General features: G+C 39.3%; 1 protein-coding gene across 1 annotated transcript in view; it reads left to right on the top strand.

Annotated features, from left to right (window-relative positions):
* The window catches only part of LANCL3 (LanC like 3), a 37,706-nt gene extending 22,164 nt beyond the window's left edge, over positions 1 to 15,542 (top strand). The window contains exons 2-5 of the mRNA XM_030464920.1: positions 11,151 to 11,274; positions 12,374 to 12,571; positions 14,201 to 14,408; positions 15,209 to 15,542. Of these exons, the coding sequence (XP_030320780.1) occupies positions 11,151 to 11,274; positions 12,374 to 12,571; positions 14,201 to 14,408; positions 15,209 to 15,368 (690 nt within the window). The 3' untranslated portion in view covers positions 15,369 to 15,542. The remainder of the gene's footprint in view (positions 1 to 11,150; positions 11,275 to 12,373; positions 12,572 to 14,200; positions 14,409 to 15,208) is intronic.
* Positions 15,543 to 20,444: the final 4,902 nt, after the last annotated feature.

Genomic DNA, 20,444 nt, shown 5'->3' with positions numbered 1-20,444 from the left:
CTCATTTTCTTGCTAGGTTACGAGTTCCTCAAACAATGTATTTGCAATAGCAAAGCTTTACAGCAAGAGTATAAATCTCTGCTTCAACACAAAATATAAGCCTTTATTAGGAATTCTAGCTTCAGGGGAGTGGTGAGTCATTTGCCAACTGAAATTTTTAATCCTCTTTCATTTAGATATGGAAGACAGTATATTTTCCACCTCACCTCAGGAAACTGTATCCTTGAGTTCATTGACACGAAGCAAAATTCTTCTGGGAATTCCAGAGAGAAGTATCACTTATAAATGCAGTTTTCATCAACAGAGGCATAGACTGTACCTTGAATGAAAGAAAAAACTGTGAGAAAACCTCCAAATATTTTTGTTACATGTAAGTCTCACACTCCACACTGGTAACAAACAAGAACACATCCGCTCATCACTTCCCTCCAAACTGCCTAAAATGAGAATAGGATCAACCTGCAAAGAGTTAGCTCAGCTGTGTCTGTTAGGTTTCTCTGCTCAGCTGCAAGCAAGGTCAGCATTTTACTCTGTCCAGTCAGTTGTATTCCTGTAGTCTCACTATTTAAAGAGTACTACCTCAATCAAAATTATTATCAGTCTCAACAGACTTGAGTGTCACGGTTTAACACTGGCCCAGCAATTAAACCGAATGAGAGATGCTCTCTATTAATCTCCCTCCCTGATAAAGAAAGGAGAGAGAGACTTATGGGTTGGAAACTAAACTACACAACTTTAATGAAACAGTAATGATAAATAGGAAAAAAATTACTAAATATGTACAAATATACAGGAAAATTGATACCACGTTCCTTCCCCCCATTTCCCCCAGTAACTCTCACGTCACCACCGAGGCTGCAGGGCAGCCCTGGGAAAGTCCAGGATGGGCTCCTGGAGTTGGCAGCAGTCGGGAGCTGGAGGCAGGAGCACAGGGATTCAGGAGGGCATGGATCAGGACCACAGGCAGATGAACAGACAGAATCCTCCCAGGATTGCTGAAGCAAACAGGGACAGGCAAAGAAGGGGAAGCAGGAAGGGGTTTGACCCTCATGATCCCTCAAATTTATACTGAGTATGACGTGTATGGGATGGAATACTCTGTTTGGTCAATTTTGGCCATTTATCTTGTCTGCTCCTCCCTAAGGGAGGGTTTGCAGGTGTGACCTCTTTACTCCTTTTCTTTTTCCAGAGTCCAAAATGTTCCTCAGAACTGAGCAGTGTCCTTGGCTCTGCACACTGGTCTCTGGCTGTAACTATAAACATCGAGTTTTATCTGTCCCAGAAGCAGACACTGACTGAGAAACTTGCTGTTAATTCCAGCAAGTACAGCTACTTACAAGAGACTGCTGAAAGCAAAAGTACAAGACAGAAAATTACCTTTATCCTGGCCCAAACCAGGACATTGAGCCAGCCTCATGGTGTTGCTTTTGGCTAGACATGGAATAACAAGAATCATTACAAAGCTTATCAACCCAGTTACTAAGTGAATTGTTGGACTCCCTTCCTGGCGATCATGAAATGACTCCATTTTTATATCTGTTAGACATGCCAACTGGTAAAAAACTTGCAGTATTTCTTACAGGATACATGCCAGGAGTAACACCCCCAAGTCAAGACCCAATCCAGGTCAATGAGGACTTTGATATTAAAGGCCACATTATTATCTTATAGGTGAAATGGCCTTAAAAAACCCAAATACTGCATGGCACTGAAAAGGCTCTTTCCCCTCTCCATCACTTTGAGTGCCTAAGATGTAGTATTACTTAAGATTAACTGAACAATGAACATCTGTAGACATATAGTCTAGAACTGGCAATAGATCTTTCTATGTCTCTATCCTATACTTATTATTTATTGTGTAAGATAGTTGCTATTAATGTAATCTGTTAGTTTTATTTGTCTTTTTTGTTATTTCACATGAACAATATAGTTACTGCTGTTTCAACAAGTGAATGTTAATGCCATATACAATTATATAATAAAAACGGTAGTTATGGTAAGCTGGGAATCAGTGAAAGATTGTGTGACCTTACAGGTTCTCTACAGTAATTTATTCAGAGTGATGCCTTAGTGAAGGATGCAGTAGAAAAACATTTAATCATACAGATATACTATATGCAAACTACTGACTGTTTTCTCCAGGCCAGCACCACACTGAGTTTGGATATGGACCATTCTCTTCAGTTGTGGTTGGTTAACATAGCCTTTGGGGCCCAGGAGCTCTTTCAGCCTTTCTCCCAGGCCAATTATACCAACCCATCTCAGTTTTGTGGCACCATTCACAATGTAGCACCCAGCTGGCACTTCCCTTTTGAGTCAAGGAACGTGAGAGTTATTTATCCAGCCACTCAGCACATCACCTCTGCCAGGAGGGGTCACTTCTGCAGTAAGGGTTTGTGAAGCTAGGTGTATGAAGTGATACACAGTGCTCTTGTCCCTTTCTCTTAACCCAACATCGTTCTGAAGGAAATTCAAGGTACTACCATTTTCCTGTAGAAAGCTAAGCAAAGCTTCTCAGAGCTTAAATTTTGGAGGTGAATCAAAGATGTCCTCATTTCCTCTTACCCCTTGCAACAGTGCTTTCCACTGTGTGATTTCACTTCTTTATTTAGTAATTTCAAAATTACCCATGTTTCCATTAACTTGTCCACAGTATAATTCATAACCTTTAGAGGTCTTAGCATGGATGTTTCTCTTTGCACATTTATACTCCTTAGAAATAAACACATTACATTTTTATTAGATCAATACCCTGTCAGATGCTGAGTGCTCTCCTTTTCAGATGAAAGAGAGAAGGAATGGAAGAGTCCCGTTCTTTCTGGTGACCTTCAGGACATCTTTAAATATGGCTTATTCAACTTTGTTTGTTTTCTGGATACAGTTGCCATTTTAATTTATAGAAATCTAAGCCTTGGTCAGCTTCCCTGTGAAAAATACTACCCTGACCTGACTGACTCAGGAACAGTTTCTGCTAATCTCCTGTTTACCTGCAGATGTGTACAAACATGAACAATTTCATTTTTCTGAGAAGTGGTCTGTCCGAGTTTCTGGTAGCAAATGGTGGTGCCCAATTAAAGTGGGCTTGCATAATTTCTGAATTCAAAGAAAAGTCACTGCCGTGGTTACTGTAATGCTTGGGGAGACTCTCTCAACCCTTTACAAAGGTTTTATCTTTCATAAAGGCTGTTTTATTAGTCCTGTTTCCTGCTGCTCTGGGGCTGGTCCAAGGGGCAGTACTTCTTGTGCCTCTGCATAGGTTATATGCATCAACCAGTTCAACCACCATCACAGGTTTGCTACAAGAAATGTCTGTGGAACAGCTGAAGGCCTGGGATTCACTTGCAATGAACCAGCAGACCCACTGCTAGGAGAAAGTAAGCTGATCCAAAATGCACAGGCAGAGCAGATGTTCCTTGCTTGCTCGTGTAAAAAATAGGATGGGATCCTGGGGCAGCACATCTACAACACACTGGGCTACCTGTTACACAAATGAGAGTGAGGGTGCCCAGCTTGAAAGGTGTTTGTCACCATAATGCAGAATTGTCAGAGACATGTAACTGGAGTGCAGAAGGGCAGCTCTCCCATCAGGGAATGACAGCTCCACTTGGCAGTCTTGGCATAAGCTAACAACAGGACTTGTGTACTGATGTACTTTCTAACTGAGACTAAACAGAGTGAAAGAATTTCTCATGGATGAAGGGTTTTTCACATGAATAATCCGTCTCCTACCTGTGCGGGGAGCACAGATGGAAGGAGAGCAGTATCTGTGCAGTGCTAATCTCTGACTCATTTGCAGCTGTCATAAACTGCTCCAGTGTCTGGCAAAGGAGCAGTTGTCACACAGGAGTTTCAAACAAGAATTTGGATCACAGAATGGTAATCACTGATGCATCCATTTTGACCACTTCTCAGCAGGGTCTGTGTCCTCAGAATGGCTCAGTCATGCATGACAAGGCTGGTGATAATAATCACCATGTTAATAATGATAATAGTAAAGGAAAAAAGAAGAATTTTAGTTGTTTGCTCAAAAATCTGCAATAATGCAGGGAAAAAAAGCCTCTCCAAGCAGTGCTGGGTTTGTTTCTCACATAATTTTCAAGTCTTATATTTTTACTGTTTTTAAACATGCTTTTCAATTCATGCTCTTGAATTTGGGTGCAATTCTAGGGAGAGATGCTTGAAATTAAATTGTTGGCTCTCTGTGTTCTGTGATAACTAACTTTATACTAGGCAGAAGTGAACGTGCAGCTGAGGTACAGGTGCCCTTTGAAAATTGCAACACAGAGTGCATCCCTGGGTACCTCAAATCTTCAGTGATGGGTCTTGTCCTCCTGAACAATTTCCTGCCTTCTTTGCTGTTGATCTTTCAACTGAAGGGCACCTAAGCTCTCAATTAGGCAGACTGATACCTCCTCAGTCATGTTGGTTGTCTGAACTGCTCTGCTCTTAGATCCGTACCTTGACATCCTTCCTGCTTCAGTTCTCCAGCAGCAGAGAGCCGGGGACTGTGCTTCCCTACTCTCCTCAAGTAAAGAGGTTGGCAGATCCCTGGTTTCCTTTCCAAGACCTAGGAGAGCCACCTTATTAGAACTAGGTAGATGTATCCAGCCAGACCCTGGTGCAGCAGCTTAGGAGATGTTGGGGCCTGTCATAAACTTGAGGGAGATAGATAGATAGGAAATAGGAACAAAGTTCAACCAGAGAAACTCATGTCTATCCTCTTCTTTGTCTCAGGACAGGGGGAACATGCAGAAAGGCCAAATGCTGTTTTTAACTTGAAACTCAATGTTTAGGTTAAGACACAGTGAACAGAGATGTCCATTGCATTTGACCAGCTGTGTAGCAGCACCATCTGCTCTCAGCCATCCTCCTAGCTAGAGGAACAGTTGTGCTTCATCCTTTACTGCAGCACTTCACTGGCACCCCTGTCTGAAATTCTCACCTTCTGAAGGACAGGTTTAACAGCAGAATTTGGTGGATCTAGTGCTGAACACTCCTGGCAAGTGAGACCTGTGGAAATTTTGCTCTTTGCCAGTGATAACAAAAGTGCTGTAATCTGATTCATCAGAAATAAATGCAGCCTTCAGTTGGAAGGGCTCACGGTGAGAGCCATGAGTAGTGACCCACAAAACAGTACAGGTCTCACATCGCTGGTTCCGTGCTGCTGGGGCAAAGGGCAAGCCTCAGAAGGTCCCAGATTTACAGGCATTACCAATGGGATTTATAGTTGTCTGCTTCACTCAAGATTGCATTCAAGTGCCATTTTCCAAATGAACTGACACAATCATGTTAGTGGTTGTGCTGAGCCTACACACAGTGTCGTGTAGTTGTGTTAATATGGGATATTTGGGAAAGCTGCTCTCTGGAAAGTTCTGTGCGTTGTGCTGTTACACTGTGAAATTAAACTGCATTAGCAACAGTATCAGTAGGACTTCAGGGACTAGTCTGATTCCTTTAACAATCTTTTCAGGAGGTTTAAGTACTACAGGGGGAGTTGTTTCTTTAAAAGGTGGGTGTATTTGACCCTGCTCATAAAGAAAGTGTACAGCTTTGCACTTGGAGCTGGGTTTCTCCCAGTGCTGCAGGAGAGGTCCATCAATCAAACTGGAACAGCACTAGGGGAAGCCAGACCCCTCTGCCTTTGTACCTGCTACTCTTCAGGTGTTAGCATCATCTAAAAGAAAAAAAACACAACATTGCCATGACACTGCACAGAAAGGTCCCTGAACAGCATCCTTCTGCTTGAGTCAGCTGTCCTGCTGAACACAGACATGTGTATCTTTATTTCAACAGCATTTTTGAATATTATAACTAATTCACAAGCTCCCTCTACTGGGCTTCCAGCATAGAACTGTTGGGTTATTTGTAGACTGACCTATTTTTTCACCTTATTTTTGACACTTTCTACAGAATCAGAAAAAGTGTATGATCAAACTCATCTAAATGGCTTTTTAGTAGTGTGACACAGAGATTTGATGTGCTAGGTGCATATTACTTTTTTTTAATGTGCATTGAAAAGACTTTTTCCACAGTAATGTAAGTGTAGCTGTTACCTCATAAAAGTACTAATGCATCTATAAAAACATAATGATATTTGGCATTCAGGAATGCCTTCCATTGCTTACATAGAGAAAAAAGCTCTAAAAAAATACAGGTCTTTTAAAAGAAATAAAACCTTACAATCCTTAAATATAATCCATAGAGTATACAGTTTTATCTAGGAGTGGTTTTCAAAAGGCAAATGAGCCCAGGTGTTTTTAGCAAGCATTCAGAGAATGATGAAGTGCTGAAAATGTTATTGTAGTGAGAGGCAAAGAAGAACTAGTCCTGCTTCCTTCTGCCTAATCTTCAAGGTCAAAATTTCTGTCTACAATTTTTGAAATATATACCTAGGGCCTAGCATTGTCATAGCCAATATATTATAAAATCTCCCTAAGTTTAATTAAAAGGAGTTGTGAAATATTTTACGTCCAACTAAACCAAGTCAGGTTGATAAAGACTTCTAACTACAAAAAAGGTCAATGTTCTGTGATTGCTGTAGACATAACACTTTCTTGCTCACTTGCTCACTTTCAACAGAGATTTACTGAACAAAGTAGCTGCCTGAAATAATACACAAATTTGTGGTGTGCCTTAATGGGAGAAGGCATACTGTCTGCAGTGACACAAGTGAAAAATTGGGAGTCTTTAGAAACAATCACAGTGGCTTTTTTTACTACAAGTAGGGCTCCAAAACACAGGCAGTACTACAAATACTAAGTATTATAGCACTGCTTAGGCACTGTGCTTGAAGTAAAAGGTATATGGGAATGTAGTTCTTACCATTGTGAAGAAGAACAATCATTTAGCAGCACACAGCATCACTGGACAATGATTTAAACGGGAGATAAAAAACTCCCCCAGGCAATTGATACGGAAATTGCAGGGGAAATGTAGAATGTATGTATTCCAACTTCAGCCTAGTGTGGAGTCTAAAAGAAGATTTCTAATATGATAGTATAGACTGTGTTGTCTTTAAAAATACAAAAAGAGTTAGCTGAAGTATTAAACCACCAGCAATATGTCTCTTAGTGTCAGTATTATTTAGGCTAAGTACTGCCACAATAAAGAATAATTCTACCCACTGCATTGCCTGCTCATACAAAATGACATTCAAGAAGTTTCTCAAAATATGTGGCTCTCTCAAGCGTGAAGGTTTTTTTGGGTAGCATATTCTTATATTGGCTTTATGCTTCATCAGAGTATCTGACAGCTTTCACCAGAGGACGTGATATCAATATGCAATTTATTCTTTCAAAGCCTTTGGGGTGATCAGTCTATTTCCTTGCCACTGCTAATTAAGCACGTTACTTCAGTAATTCCCAGGGGCAAGGAGGCATTGCAAATACACTGAAATTAAAATTAACTTTGTAGAACCACAGCTACACAGTCTGGGATTATGATTAATGTAGTCAATGTTTGTATTTTGGTCCAAAGTTTTAGCTGTTTTTTAAGGATACTGTGAGGGAGCATAAAGAGACTAACCATAGCTTTTATTTCTTGTCAAGGTGAAAGGAACTGTAGGAGGTTTTAAGACAGTCTTGATTGATATTAAGCGTAGGAAGCTGATGAAGATCTTCAATGTGATTTCTGGTTCTTTAGCCTTTGGAAGGTCACTCATAATGATGGTAAGTGTGGGTTTCTGTTCCAGCCAGCGATTTCCTGGAATAGGAATCAAACACAAATCCTTCATATTTAAATGGTTTGGAAAACAAGCAGAAGAGTGTCTGCGGATTGAGTCATTTGGTAAGAGATATTTGTGGTCAGCGCAAAACAAGTTCTTATTTAGCTACTAGTTAGGATACATATTCCACCTGCCTTAAGCATACAGGTCAGAGAAAAGGTTGTTTTCAAGAAACACAGGTAATTTTCTTTTCCATTTTCTTTTGTCATGTGAAAGGGGGTCAGGATGGGTTGATTTCTATCATCTTTCCTAGTAATGATTTAAAATAATATTTTTTCATGTGGCTTTGAATAGAATCATAGAATCATCAAGGTTGGAAAAGACCTCTAAGATCATTGAGTCCAACCATCCACCCCACAACCCCTACCCACTAAACCATCCACTGTAGCTCTTCACCTGCCTGTATTTTGAACACCTCCAGGAATGGTGCCTCCCCCACCTCCCTGGGCAGCCTGTTCCAATGCCTCATCACTCTTTCTGTGTAAAAGTTTTTCCTAATATCTAACCTGAACCTACCCTGGCGGAGCTTTACCCTGTTTCCTTTTGTCCTATCACTGATCACCACAGAGGAGAGGCAAACACCCAGCTCACTACACCCTCCTTTCAGGTAATTGAGAGCAATGAGGTCTCCCCTCAGCCTCCTCTAGGCTGAACAGCCCCAGCTCCCTCAGTGTGTCCTCATAAGGCTTCTTCTCCAGACCCCTAACCAGCCTGGCTGCCCTTCTCTGCACCCTCTCCAGCCCCTCAATGCCCTTCCTATACTTCAGTGCCCAAAACTGCGCACAGGACTCAAGGTGTGGCCTCACCAAGACTGAATATAGGGGCAGGATCACCTCCCTGGTCCTGCTGGACACACTCTTTCTGATGTAGGCCAGAATGGAGTTGGCCTTCTTGGTACCCCGGGCACACTGCTGGCTTCTGTTCATCTGGCTGTCAGTCAGCACCCCCAGGTCCCTCCCTGATGGGCAGCTCTCCAGACACTCCTCCCCAAGCCTGCAGCACCAAGGGGGGTTGTGGCCAAAGCACAGGACCCAAGATTTGGCCTTGTTGAAACTCATGCAGGTGGCCTCAGCCCATCAATGGATGGTCCTTCTGCTGAGCCTCCCTGCCCTCAGGCAGATGGACACTTCTACCCAACTTAGTGTCATCTGCAAATATACCGAGGGTGGGCTCTATCCCCTCATCCCAATCATCAATAAAGATGTTAACCAGGAGTGGCCACAGCACTGAGACCTGGGGAGCACCACTTGTAACTGGCTGCCAGCTGGATTTAACTCTGTTCAGAACAACTCTTTGGACCAGCCAGTTTTTTATCCAGCAGAGCACGTGCACTTCCAAGCTTCTTACACTTACTTTATATTACAAAATGGTTAACAGTGCATTTCTTGCTAGCTGATACTTTTATGCAGCTTTGAACAGGTCTAGATTTGGGTAGAAGTTTAAATCCATTTTAAAAACACAATCAGCATTTACAAACAGTCATTAATTCAATTTAAAAATTAAATGCTCTGAACATAAAAATAAGCCCAGCAAAATGGTTTGTATTGAAAGCCAGTTGGTTTATTAAGTAAGTATTACACATAGAAAAATAACTGATAATTACTCTTCTAATTGGCAGGTCTTAGCCTCCCACAATTACAACTAGAGGATCTTACCCTTCATGTTTATTTTTAAAGGGTTCCCTTACTAGTCCTTTTGCAAAGTATAGGATTTGGAGAACATGGTCCCAAACTGCAAGACAATAAAATGACAGCTCTGGAAAGAGTGCAGTGGCTCACCATGTCCCTGATCTCCACATTTGCTTAGAATTTTAAGAAGTTGCTTTAAATTAATTAAAGCTAAAACAATTAATTTAAAAATTAATGGAAATGAGCGAAGTATCCAGATGTTAGTGGCTTCTTTACACCCACTGCAGTAACATTAGAGAACACTAACCAAGATCAGAAGCAAGTTGTTCTCCAGGTTGTACAAATACCATAGTCATTTGAAGCAGCCATAATAAAATGCCTTGTTACCAGGGAGCAAGGTAAAATAGACAAACAAGATCTTTAGCCATTAGTTTAGCCTCAAGTTCTAAGTGACATTAATTGTCTGTAGCATCTTTTACATGCCAAATGAGACAATATGGTTTAAACAGATGTTTCCTCTGTATTTAATGCTAATAGAATTTTAAAACTTGAATTAGTAACTGTAAGTCCTGTGAGAATACAAATGCTAGCAAACCCACATATATTCAGAAACATTTTAAAGACTTGATAACTTTAATATTCATTATCTTGATATCCCAGTTATTTTTAGGATTATTATTATCTTGTCAAGGCCATTTCTACAGCCTATTTCATTTTTTTCATTTTGCCTTTTTCCTTTCTCAGTTCTCTTTTTGTAAGTTCAAATGTTGGGTTTTTTTTTAAGCTGCAAATGTATTTTTGATATATTGTTTGCCATATAGTCTTTCACATAACACAACTGCAAAACACTACTTCAGCTGAAGTATTTTAATGACCTGGATATTGGTCTGTAGTGTACAGATGTGGCTGACACAGAGGAAATGGCAGGTGATTGCAGTGAATGGTTTATCATTAGAGCTGTGGTTGAGACCTGTAAAACCAATTCCTTATTGAATGCTTTAGGTTAGTAACTTGGAAAAGTTCATGTCTGGTGAAATGCATCATTTGTCAATCCTTCTGACACAATTTAGATTAAGGCATTAGTCATACCTTAGGACTGCACTAAGGGCAGTGTTGACCTGTTCATAATGATTAAGTCCCATTAACATAGCTATCCTATTTTCTCAGAAACCTTTCTGGTACTTCATTTTTTCTAGCATTTTCTTGAAGTAAGAAGGCCTGATTCTTTTACTAATGTGTTTCTGATCCCACATATGTGGAATTGATTTTCAGTACAATTTAGTACCTGCTTCCTTGCTTCCTGTTTTTGATATTGTCTGGGAATAATCTATCTAGCTCACTGCATACCAGTAAAGCCTGTAACATTTACTTCTTCTTTAGGCCTGTCATCCTGTGTCTTCTTCTAATGTCTAATGTCTCTGTCATCTCTGTGTCTTCTTCCTGCAGTCTGGAGGTTATTGTTCTGCATCTTGTTTGGTGCTTGTTGTCATCTTCCATCTGACCAAGGGGTCTCTGGGAATGAAAGGCAGGAGCTCTTAGTGGCTGTCATTTCATCCTGTCTGTGCAGCTAGGTTTGACATTCACTTTCTTGAGGCAGGATATGAAACTCTGTTTGTGAGAAACATTATGTAAATGCACTGTTTAATGTAAGGAACTCTTACTAATGATGTACATTACAGCATGCTCATAAGATGAAAGGCAGTGCTTTGTCTTGTGCAGTAGCAAAAAAGCAGAGCCCTGAAAAATGTCTAAAAAAAAATTTTAATCGAGTTGATGTTTGTTTTGATGTTTCTGCTTAGGTGCTGACCCCAGCACAAATAAAATCAATTTGCCTGGCCATACTAGAATCAGGAAAGCAGTATGCAGTGAAGAAGAGGAAACCATTCCCACTCATGTATTCCTACTATGGAACAGAGTATCTTGGTGAGTAAAACATGCCAACTGCTTTGAAAATGATGCTGTGTGTAGTTGCTGAGCCAGTAGACACTTCAGAAATAAAATATATAAAACCTACAGTGTGGGTTTTCTCCTGACTGAGTTTGGGCCACCCAACCTCCTAAAACTGCTAAGCTGGACTGAGGAGCTGGAGGGAAGGTTTGATGCTGCCAAGTGCTGGGGAAAGCACGAGGTGGCTGTCAGCACAAGAGGAGCAGCAGACAGCAACTTCATCTCCTTTCTGTCCTGGTAAATCTGCCTTTGGGAGATGAAAGGAGCAAGAGGAGGAGTGCCCATGCCTGTATGGAAAAAGTTACCAGAGAACATTGCCATGGGATAGGGGATGTTATTTATAAGCTGATGTTGCCACACAGAGACTTGCAGAGTGGTTTTGGATGTAGCAGTGCAACTCAAGCATATGATCAGCTCCTACCCATCATGAGCAGCTTAGCTGGAGCTCATCTGAAGCAGTGGTGAAAGATCATTGTGCAGGTCCCTGATGAGGTCCTCGGGGCACAATATGATACTGCAGAAAGCATGAGATTCGTTTGAAGGTGCTGTTTTCTGGCAAGGAAGCAGAGGAGGAAGTTACTGAGTGATGCTGCTAGACAGACCCTGACAGCTACAGACAGTTCTTGCACTGAAATTCAGGTTTTAGCTGTCTGATGCTGTCAGTCAGTAACTGGAAATATAATTTATGGTCCAGTTTCAGTTTGGGTTTGACAAAGACTTCAGTATAATGGTCCAGATTCAGTAACGTGTCAGGAAGAATAGTGTCTTGAAACAGTATTCGACTTAGGTTCAGTTTCACTTCACACACTGAGTTTCAGTCATATCAGAGTGAGAACAGAGAAAAAAAATCATATATTCATATATTTGTGAAGCTAGGGGAACTAGAAATGAGAGAAGCAGTAACAAATTATAATGTCGTACACCCAGAAAGCTTTTATTCCAAGCACTATCGTAATACACATAAAGAAGATGAAAGCCAATCACCTGACAAATAAATTAGTCCCAAGGGAAAGCTGTTGTGAGATGTGAGGAGTGAAAAGCCACTCTCTAATTTGACTGTTTCTGTTCTTTACAGGTGCAGCACATGGGCTTTCCTCAATCCTTCAGATGTTGCTTTCCTATTATGAGTACCTGCAGCCAGCAGATCAGGAGCTCGTGTGGCAGAGCGTTGATTTTCTTATGGACCAAGAACAAAACAGCAACTGGCCCCCTGAGCTGGGAGAGACAATTGAGAGGGAGAATGAGCTTGTACACTGGTGTCATGGAGCTCCAGGTTCTTTTCCTGTTCCTATGAATAGCCAGATGCTGATCATATTGCTTTCCCACGTTGCGTGATTCCACGTAGAAGATAATCTCAGGTTAAATTGCACCAATTTTATGAGATGCAGGCAAGCTATATAGGCTTTTTCTTCCAGTTAAGAGTGTTTTATTTATTGCTGAAACAGCTGGAAGGATAGGCATATTTTCTGCTTAAAAGCATAACTGATGACAGTTAAAAAAATTATGGTGATCCTCAACTTTATGTTTTCTGCTCTTGCTCCCTTTCCTGACAAGACCTCAAAGAGTGATACAGCTGAGTCAAAAGAGACCATACACCAGACAGAGAAATAGTCCAGCATATTCTGGACAGAATAGGAAGAACACATCTGTGAGTTTTGGGAAGGATTTCAGAATTGCTTTTTTCCTTCCTCATCAGAATCAGTTATAGCTGCATTTACCACATAGATAATGCATAAATCTGACCAAAGTATTTTCATGTGAAGGGGAGTTTGTACTAACAAGAGGCATTTTTTTCTGAAAGTTATCCATATTAAACTCCTTTTTAGAGAAAAATAAAGCCAATTCTTAGTCTGTGTTCATGAGGTAAGGTTGATGTCTGTCAGTTCAGAATCCAATCCTATACTCTAGCAACTTTGGCACACAAGGTTGTTTATTGAAATTGCTTTTTTACCCCCAGGTAAATTCTCTGACTAACTTGTGATATTGACTTCCTAACATGAACCTAGAAGTTTGCAGAAAAATTTACTTTTATTAAAAAATGGCCATGAGCATTAATGAATTGCCTTTAAAGGTATTCTACTTAAATTACAAAAAGTACATTGTAATTAGCATCCCTTAAATGGGCTTCTGCTCATGCATTATATTTTCTAGGTATGATTACAGAACAAGCTTCTTGCTCCCACCCGGTAAGGGAGTGAAGTGAAAACAGCTTTTGTCTACCAATCTTTTTAAGACGAAAAAATTGCTTCTCCACATGTTATGTGCATTTTTTAAAGATTACCAAGAACTGAGTTGGGCAGTGCTCTGTTGGAGATTATAATTAATTTCATTGAATTCCCTTCTAAAAATAAGCCAAATAACTTTTTTTTTTTTTTTTTTTTTTTAGCAGAAATTAGCATGAGTAACTGTTTATACCTAGAATAAAGTACCATGGGCCTGGCTAGGAGAAAAAGTGTCTTTTTCTCATTCAATAAAACACTGTATCTGTTGCCAATGTCAGAAGTTCTCTTGCCCATCCATGCGTTCCTGTCAATGTAAATTGTTGAGGCAAATGGACATTAGAAACCAATGGAACACAACTCTTAGAGTTACAAAGGCAACATGATTACAGCTTTAAATTAATAGAAGACTGGGAATGTTAAAGTAAACACTGAAATTCAGGAATGCATTGGAAAGATTGAAAGTGGTATTGTCACAGGGAGTGATTAAGTACATTTTACCATATGCTTTTTTAGCACACTAGATGCTTTCCCCTCTGTGTGTAGCATATAGCTCTGTAATACTGACATGATTAGAGCACGAGACTGCAGCTTTTCAGTGTATTAACCTGTGTTTTCTTGTATGTCTCACAAAACCCTTGGCCTGCTTCTTACCAAGGACAATTTCCCTGCTATTTCCCTAGGCATTGCCTATCTGTTTGCCAAAGCTTACCTGGTTTCCAAGAAGCCTCAGTATCTGGACACTTGCATCCGCTGCGGAGAGCTGACTTGGCAGAAAGGCCTCTTGAAGAAGGGACCTGGAATATGCCATGGAGTGGCTGGCAGTGCTTATGTGTTCCTGCTGCTCTACAGGCTCACTGGAAACTCAAAATACATATACAGGGCACAAAGGTTAGCATTCCTAACTTTATGGATTACAAGTAAAACCAGAAAGCTTCAGGGACAGAGAAAAAAACAGAAAAAAAAAAAACCCAGAAAGCTTTCAGAGCATTTATCACTATCCATTATTACTAAGCATGGAAACTAAACAAAGGACCTGCTTTCCTGCTGTTATTTTACTGGATTTAATTTATCATTCCCAGCTGTGGCCAGTTTGACATGGTGCTGTTTAGTTAGCTGGGTTAATTCAGTTTTGTCCTGATGCCAGCAAATAGATCCCACTAAAAATTCTGTCACAGGGCCGCAATTTTTTTTAATTTTATTTCTGCAATTTAATATAAATGTTTGAAAAGAAAACTTTCAATGTTTGTTACTGAATAATGAGAAGTGGTATAGTATGAGTTATTTTCAGCCATCTGCTTTGAAGTGAGAACTTTTTGTTATTTCAGCATTACAGAATTTGTAATATCAATGGAAAACATTGCTTGCATCCTGTTGAAATAGCAACCAGGAGAAAAGTTATCTTTAAATATTTAATAATATGTCTCACAGAAATCAGAAAAAGTTTATTTCTCTCAAAGAAGCATAACACATGTATGGTTTGCAAAGGCTCATCTTTTCTAGAGCTCATGGAACTCAGATTATCAAGGAAATTGCAGAGTGTAAAATTTCTACGTAAGGTTAAATAATAAAATTTTTTTTTAAATCGTTGAACATTATTTAAACAATTCTTTCAAACAAACAATAAATACACATAAGGGGACACCAAGTAATAACAAACTCTCTTTTTTTTTTTTTCCCCTGTTTTGTAGGTTTGCAGAGTTCTTATTTACAGAAGAATTTAAGGCTGGTTCCCGGGCATTAGAAAGTGTATATAGTCTGTATGAAGGCTTCTCGGGAACTGTGTGTTTCCTGACTGATTTGCTGCAACCCAACCAAGCTGAGTTTCCTCTCTTCAGTGTCTTTGTCTAGAGAGTAACCTTCTCCGGGGCCACATCCCAGTGGTGATGTGAGGGCACTGCAGTTTCACTTATTTGTCAAGAGAGGCTTTTTACAAAAGAAGCCATTGTTACCACTACTGCTAGCCTTAATGTAGCTGGGAGTCAGGCGAAAAAGAAAAAACACTGGGACTTTGGGAGGGAAGTGTGTAGTTTAAAAAAAAAAAAAAAAAGAGTCAGTGAAAAAAAATATGGGGGAATCATTGAATCTGATGGGGTAGATACTTAGCTGTAATAAGAAGCAAAATCTAATTATTCAAGTGAGACAGAAAGGGGCATTATCAAACTTTTAATTTAGTGGTTACACAGGAGAAACAAAAGGCAAGCTAGAATTACAGGGACATGCAGAGAAGAAACAGTAATGCATCTAGTAGCTTTTAAAAAGACCTGCAAAACCAAGTCTTTGTGCAGTGATGCACTTATTGGGAGGGATGGCATAGACACGTCACTACACTGCACAAAGGCAAAATCTGGGATTTTTTAACCAAAGTCACATCTGCTAGCTCTGGTAACATGTATTAGAAATAACTGTATCTTGGAGCTCATTCCTGTTCATATGCATATAATGATAGGTGTGTAGATAGCTATATATTCAGTCTGCAGGTTCAAGGGTTTGTTTCAGCTAGTGGAGTTTCATGAGAACTGAATCTCACCCTTCCTTTCAGAGCTCAGTCCATGGCAAGGAGCTGGTCTCCTCACTGATTTACTGTAACCATGTCACTTCTTGTCAATACTTTCCCTGTCACAGGGAAGATTAAGTGGAGCCATAGAGAAGACTTGGATCAAAAAGTTCTCTAGCAAAGATACTGCAGGCAGATGATTTCTTCGTGGTACAGCATTACTGGATAAGTATTGTTTAGTGATACAAAAGCTTCCTTTAAAAATTCATTACCTGTAGCAGCATTTCTGTATTTCTGTATTTCAGAGAATGGAAAATCTATTTTCCTTGATGAATTGATCACTTCAAACCCTGAAAACTAAATGCAAACCTTAAATGGCATACTGATCTTAAGAAAAAACTGATAACAAAACTCAAAAATGTTTCTTTTCCTGGCTAACAAAATAATGTGTATGCCCAAATGATGTGTAGCTGTAGAACTAAATGGTTTGTTTAACACTAGTTGCACTAGCACTTAAAGTTGCAATTATATGCTGTTTTTTATTAATTATATATATGACGTGGTACTTGAAAGATAAAGAAAATGCTAATGTGGATTTATACTAAAATATATTACCATCTATTTAATTTTTTTTTATATGGAAAAATGTAATGCAATGATCTTTAAAGACAGATTGGGTATGTCAAAAATTGCAGCTAGGGTAAAAAGGCTGACCTACATGCACTGCCAAACAATGCAGTCTCTCTTTCTGCATTCTCAGCTGAAGGAGATTACAATTTCTTTAGTTCTAATGCCTAATGGATTAAAATTCCCATTTAATTTCAATGGCCTTGATCAGGCTGTCAGTTGGAGCCAGGTCTTGCAGTCCTTCTGCATGTTCATATAATAAGCCCATTCCCTAACCCTAACCCACTCTGTTATTTTAATGAGATAGCTTGCATTACTATCAGCTATAGATTAGGATTTCTGCTATTTTGTTTTGCACTGTTCCACTGTAATTAACTACTTAATCACAAAAGTAGCCATATTTCATTGGTGAATAAAGCAATGCAGCCCTGGATCAGTTTTTCAGGAATTCAGGGGGTATATTGGTGAATGGAAATGTTAAAAATCAGTGTACAGTTGTTACATGTTTATTATTTCTCAGCTAAAAGGTCTTTTAAGAAAGCCATTATTGACACTTACTTTCTTACTCTGTGCAGGGAAATGTGTACACGTAGGAGTGTGCATTTCACAGGGAGGTACACACGTTGAGGTTAAATCAGAAGTTGATGGAGGTGTGCATGTGCTCTGCCTAGCCAGCTTGAAATGCCCCTGATCAGCGGAAGTCAGTTATCAATAGTGAAGATCCAAAGTCTATTGGAATTCTTCTCTAGTTGCTTCCTGTAATGTGGGTGTCCTATATATTTCATAACTGGAACCTTTTCTAACAAATAGTTAAGGAAGGTAAAATTTGGCCTGTCCACTTTTTCCCCTGTGGTCAATAGCATTTCAGTCTCACTATTTACTGTAGGTTAATGTCACTCAGATAAAACATATAAGTAACAGCTATTTAGATAGCTATTGGAACTGCAGTCTGTCTTGTAAGAGAAATAGGTTCTGCTATGATCTAGACTCAAGCTGTTGCAATCCCACATTTATTGTTAATCTTTTTATTTAGAAATTCAAACATTAAACAAAAATGCCTAGTGTTTTGATAACTAGACCATCAAAAAAATCCAAACTCCAAACTTAAGCCTTAACAGAATCTACATAAATGAGAATAGTAATCACAACCTTTCAATTTTGTCCCCAGTGCCTACTTTTTAATTATCAGTGGGCCACAACATTTAATTGTTTCCAGTTAGATATTACTCAGGAGATGCTTGAAGAAAATCTCTGCCAAAACCTCAATAAATCTAGAACACAATAAGTGAGTACAGTAACACATGTCCTGACCATGTCATGAATTCTGATATTGTAACATGTGTCACTTTTATATTAAACTTTACCATAATAGCAATAGAGAAAATAACTCCATTTTATTATGCTTAACTTCCAGTGGTCATGTTTGCATTTCTCTTTTAATGTAATTCTTCATAAATGGCGGGAAATATACATTAAGAATTTGGTGTCAGTTTTCTACTGTTTATCTCTCTGTCTCTTTGTAGAATTCCTTATTTTTTACATTCAGAGGAGACTGATCTGCTCATGTACAGCACCCACAAAACAAATCTTCTGTCTCTGCAACTATTCTCCATATATATGAAGCCATGTGTTTGGCTTCATTTTATACTAATCCTATGAGAAAGAAAATAGTGGCTTGAGTCAGAGTTAGTTTATTCATCAATGAGAGCAGCCATGCAACCGCCCAGTTTTCAAAATCTAGATCTCAAACATCTCTCTGCAAGTGTGCAAGTTTGGCAACGACCAGGGCAAGGGCAGCATGCTAACTTTGTTTGCTGACACTTCAGACCAGTCTCTTGGGATACATTTCGTAAAATCTTGGCACATAATTATTTATGTGTTTCATCAGATGCTTGAGCTCATTGGTAGATATGAGTGGGCTATCTTACCTGACCTAACTGGATTAAGGTGGCTACTAGACAGGCTGAAGTCACAGCTTCTGAACACAGTGTAAATATACTCCAGGGCTCTTTGAAAATGCCACTTATTAAACGAGAAGTTTTTTTTTCCTTCTTTTCTCTTCTCTAAATTATCTATCTGCTTTTTTCCCTTTGTACTACATATAATGTTATGTACATGCTGTTGCAACCTTTATTTGTTGCTTTTAAGACACTGACAGGAAGCAACCTGAGCAGAGCCATTATCCCTTTTCTGTGTATTAAAAAAAATAAGGTCTTTTGTGTTCCCTCCTTACTGCTTCAGAAAAATCGATCATGTAACCTTTGCTAGACATTCCCAGCAGGATGCTGTCTCCTCCTGCTCCTGAATAGGGCCCTAATAGACTGAAAAAGTGTATTCCTGAAGAGACTCTGCCATGGTGCTGTGGCAAGACTGTGTTACCAGAAACTTGAGAAGCCTCTTTCAAAATATAAACCACAACTTACAATGTCACATTTGCACATTAGTTTCTTGACTGTGTTTAGCTTATAAAATGTAGGCAATAGGAATTTAAGTGATATTATAGTATTTCTGATTATGCTGTTAAAGCTAAGGGGATGCATTGTGGGGGTATCAGTGCTTATTTGTGATGTACCTGTGTTTGGTGCTGCTTGTGAGTAAATCTGTAGAGTAGAAATCAGTTTAAGGATCTATATACTATTCATGACTTTAGGTAGGACATCCATAGATCGTTGTCACAGAATAATTTTGAGAGAAACTAGATCTGTAGTGTCCAGGTTTAGTGATCTCAGGATTCCTAGAGCCATATGCAGTATGTTTCATCAACAGCACAACTCTCAACAAATATGTCCTCTTTTTTTTTTCTTTCTGCTACTCACAACTTCTCAGCAAAGTAACATTTTCTTTTTGTACCATGGCTTTCATTACCTGCTTTGTTTGCATCAGTTTCCCAGCCTTTCTTTCCCAACCTATGAATAACTTCAGAAGACTTAAACAGCAGCCCCAGGCCTTTTGTTCTTGACAGTAAGATTGATTAATTTTGCTTAGGAGGGGTGTTCCACTTATTTGCATTGCATTATTTTACACTCCCAGGTGGTCTGTACTCACTGGCTCTGCCATTTCCCACCTGCTAAGGAAAAGTCTTTGTACTGGATAACAACTGTCATTGATGTTTTACATTGTTAAATAAAACAAAAGCAGGCTTTCCAGGGAGCATGTTCACTTCTCTAGTATTTCAATTCTATTAAGACAATCAAAACCAGATGAAATGGCTAAATGTCCCAAAATACACATTTAAATAGTTCTGAGAAATGAATGTAAGTAAAGTGGACACCCTTCCTCCTATTCTGTGGAGTTAAGTTATGCCATTTTGATGTTCTAATTATAATCTTATGGACATTTAGAGAATCAGATAAGAATATTGGTGAGTTTTTAAAATACTGTGGAAAAAAACCCCAAATCTTGGTATCTGATGTATTTAAAAACATATAGGTGCAAAATGTGCAAATGTAAACTCTCATAAGCAATCAGATTTTTGTACTTACATTGTTATCTGCATATATAGTTACAGCACCTGCCAAGATATTGCATGGTTATGCATACAGTGACCTGTTGGAGCATATACAAGCATATTGAGATTGTATCCTTGTTATTTGGACCTGTAAGATCCACGGACAGAATGTATCTCTGAGGTCTGCCAAGTAAATCTCAGGTGTGGTAATCTCTTACATACCTTGAATATTCACTGGCATGAGTGAATCTATAGGAAGGTAAGTGTATCAGGAATAAGAATTGTCCTGAATTTTCCCTTGAAAAAAAGTACACCAGTGAGCAGTTGTTGGCTAACAGCACAGTCTAGGTTGCTC

Source organism: Calypte anna, chromosome 1, assembly GCF_003957555.1.
Source record: "Calypte anna isolate BGI_N300 chromosome 1, bCalAnn1_v1.p, whole genome shotgun sequence".
Lineage (NCBI taxonomy): Eukaryota > Metazoa > Chordata > Aves > Apodiformes > Trochilidae > Calypte > Calypte anna.
This window is presented reverse-complemented; position numbering and strand designations above follow the sequence as displayed.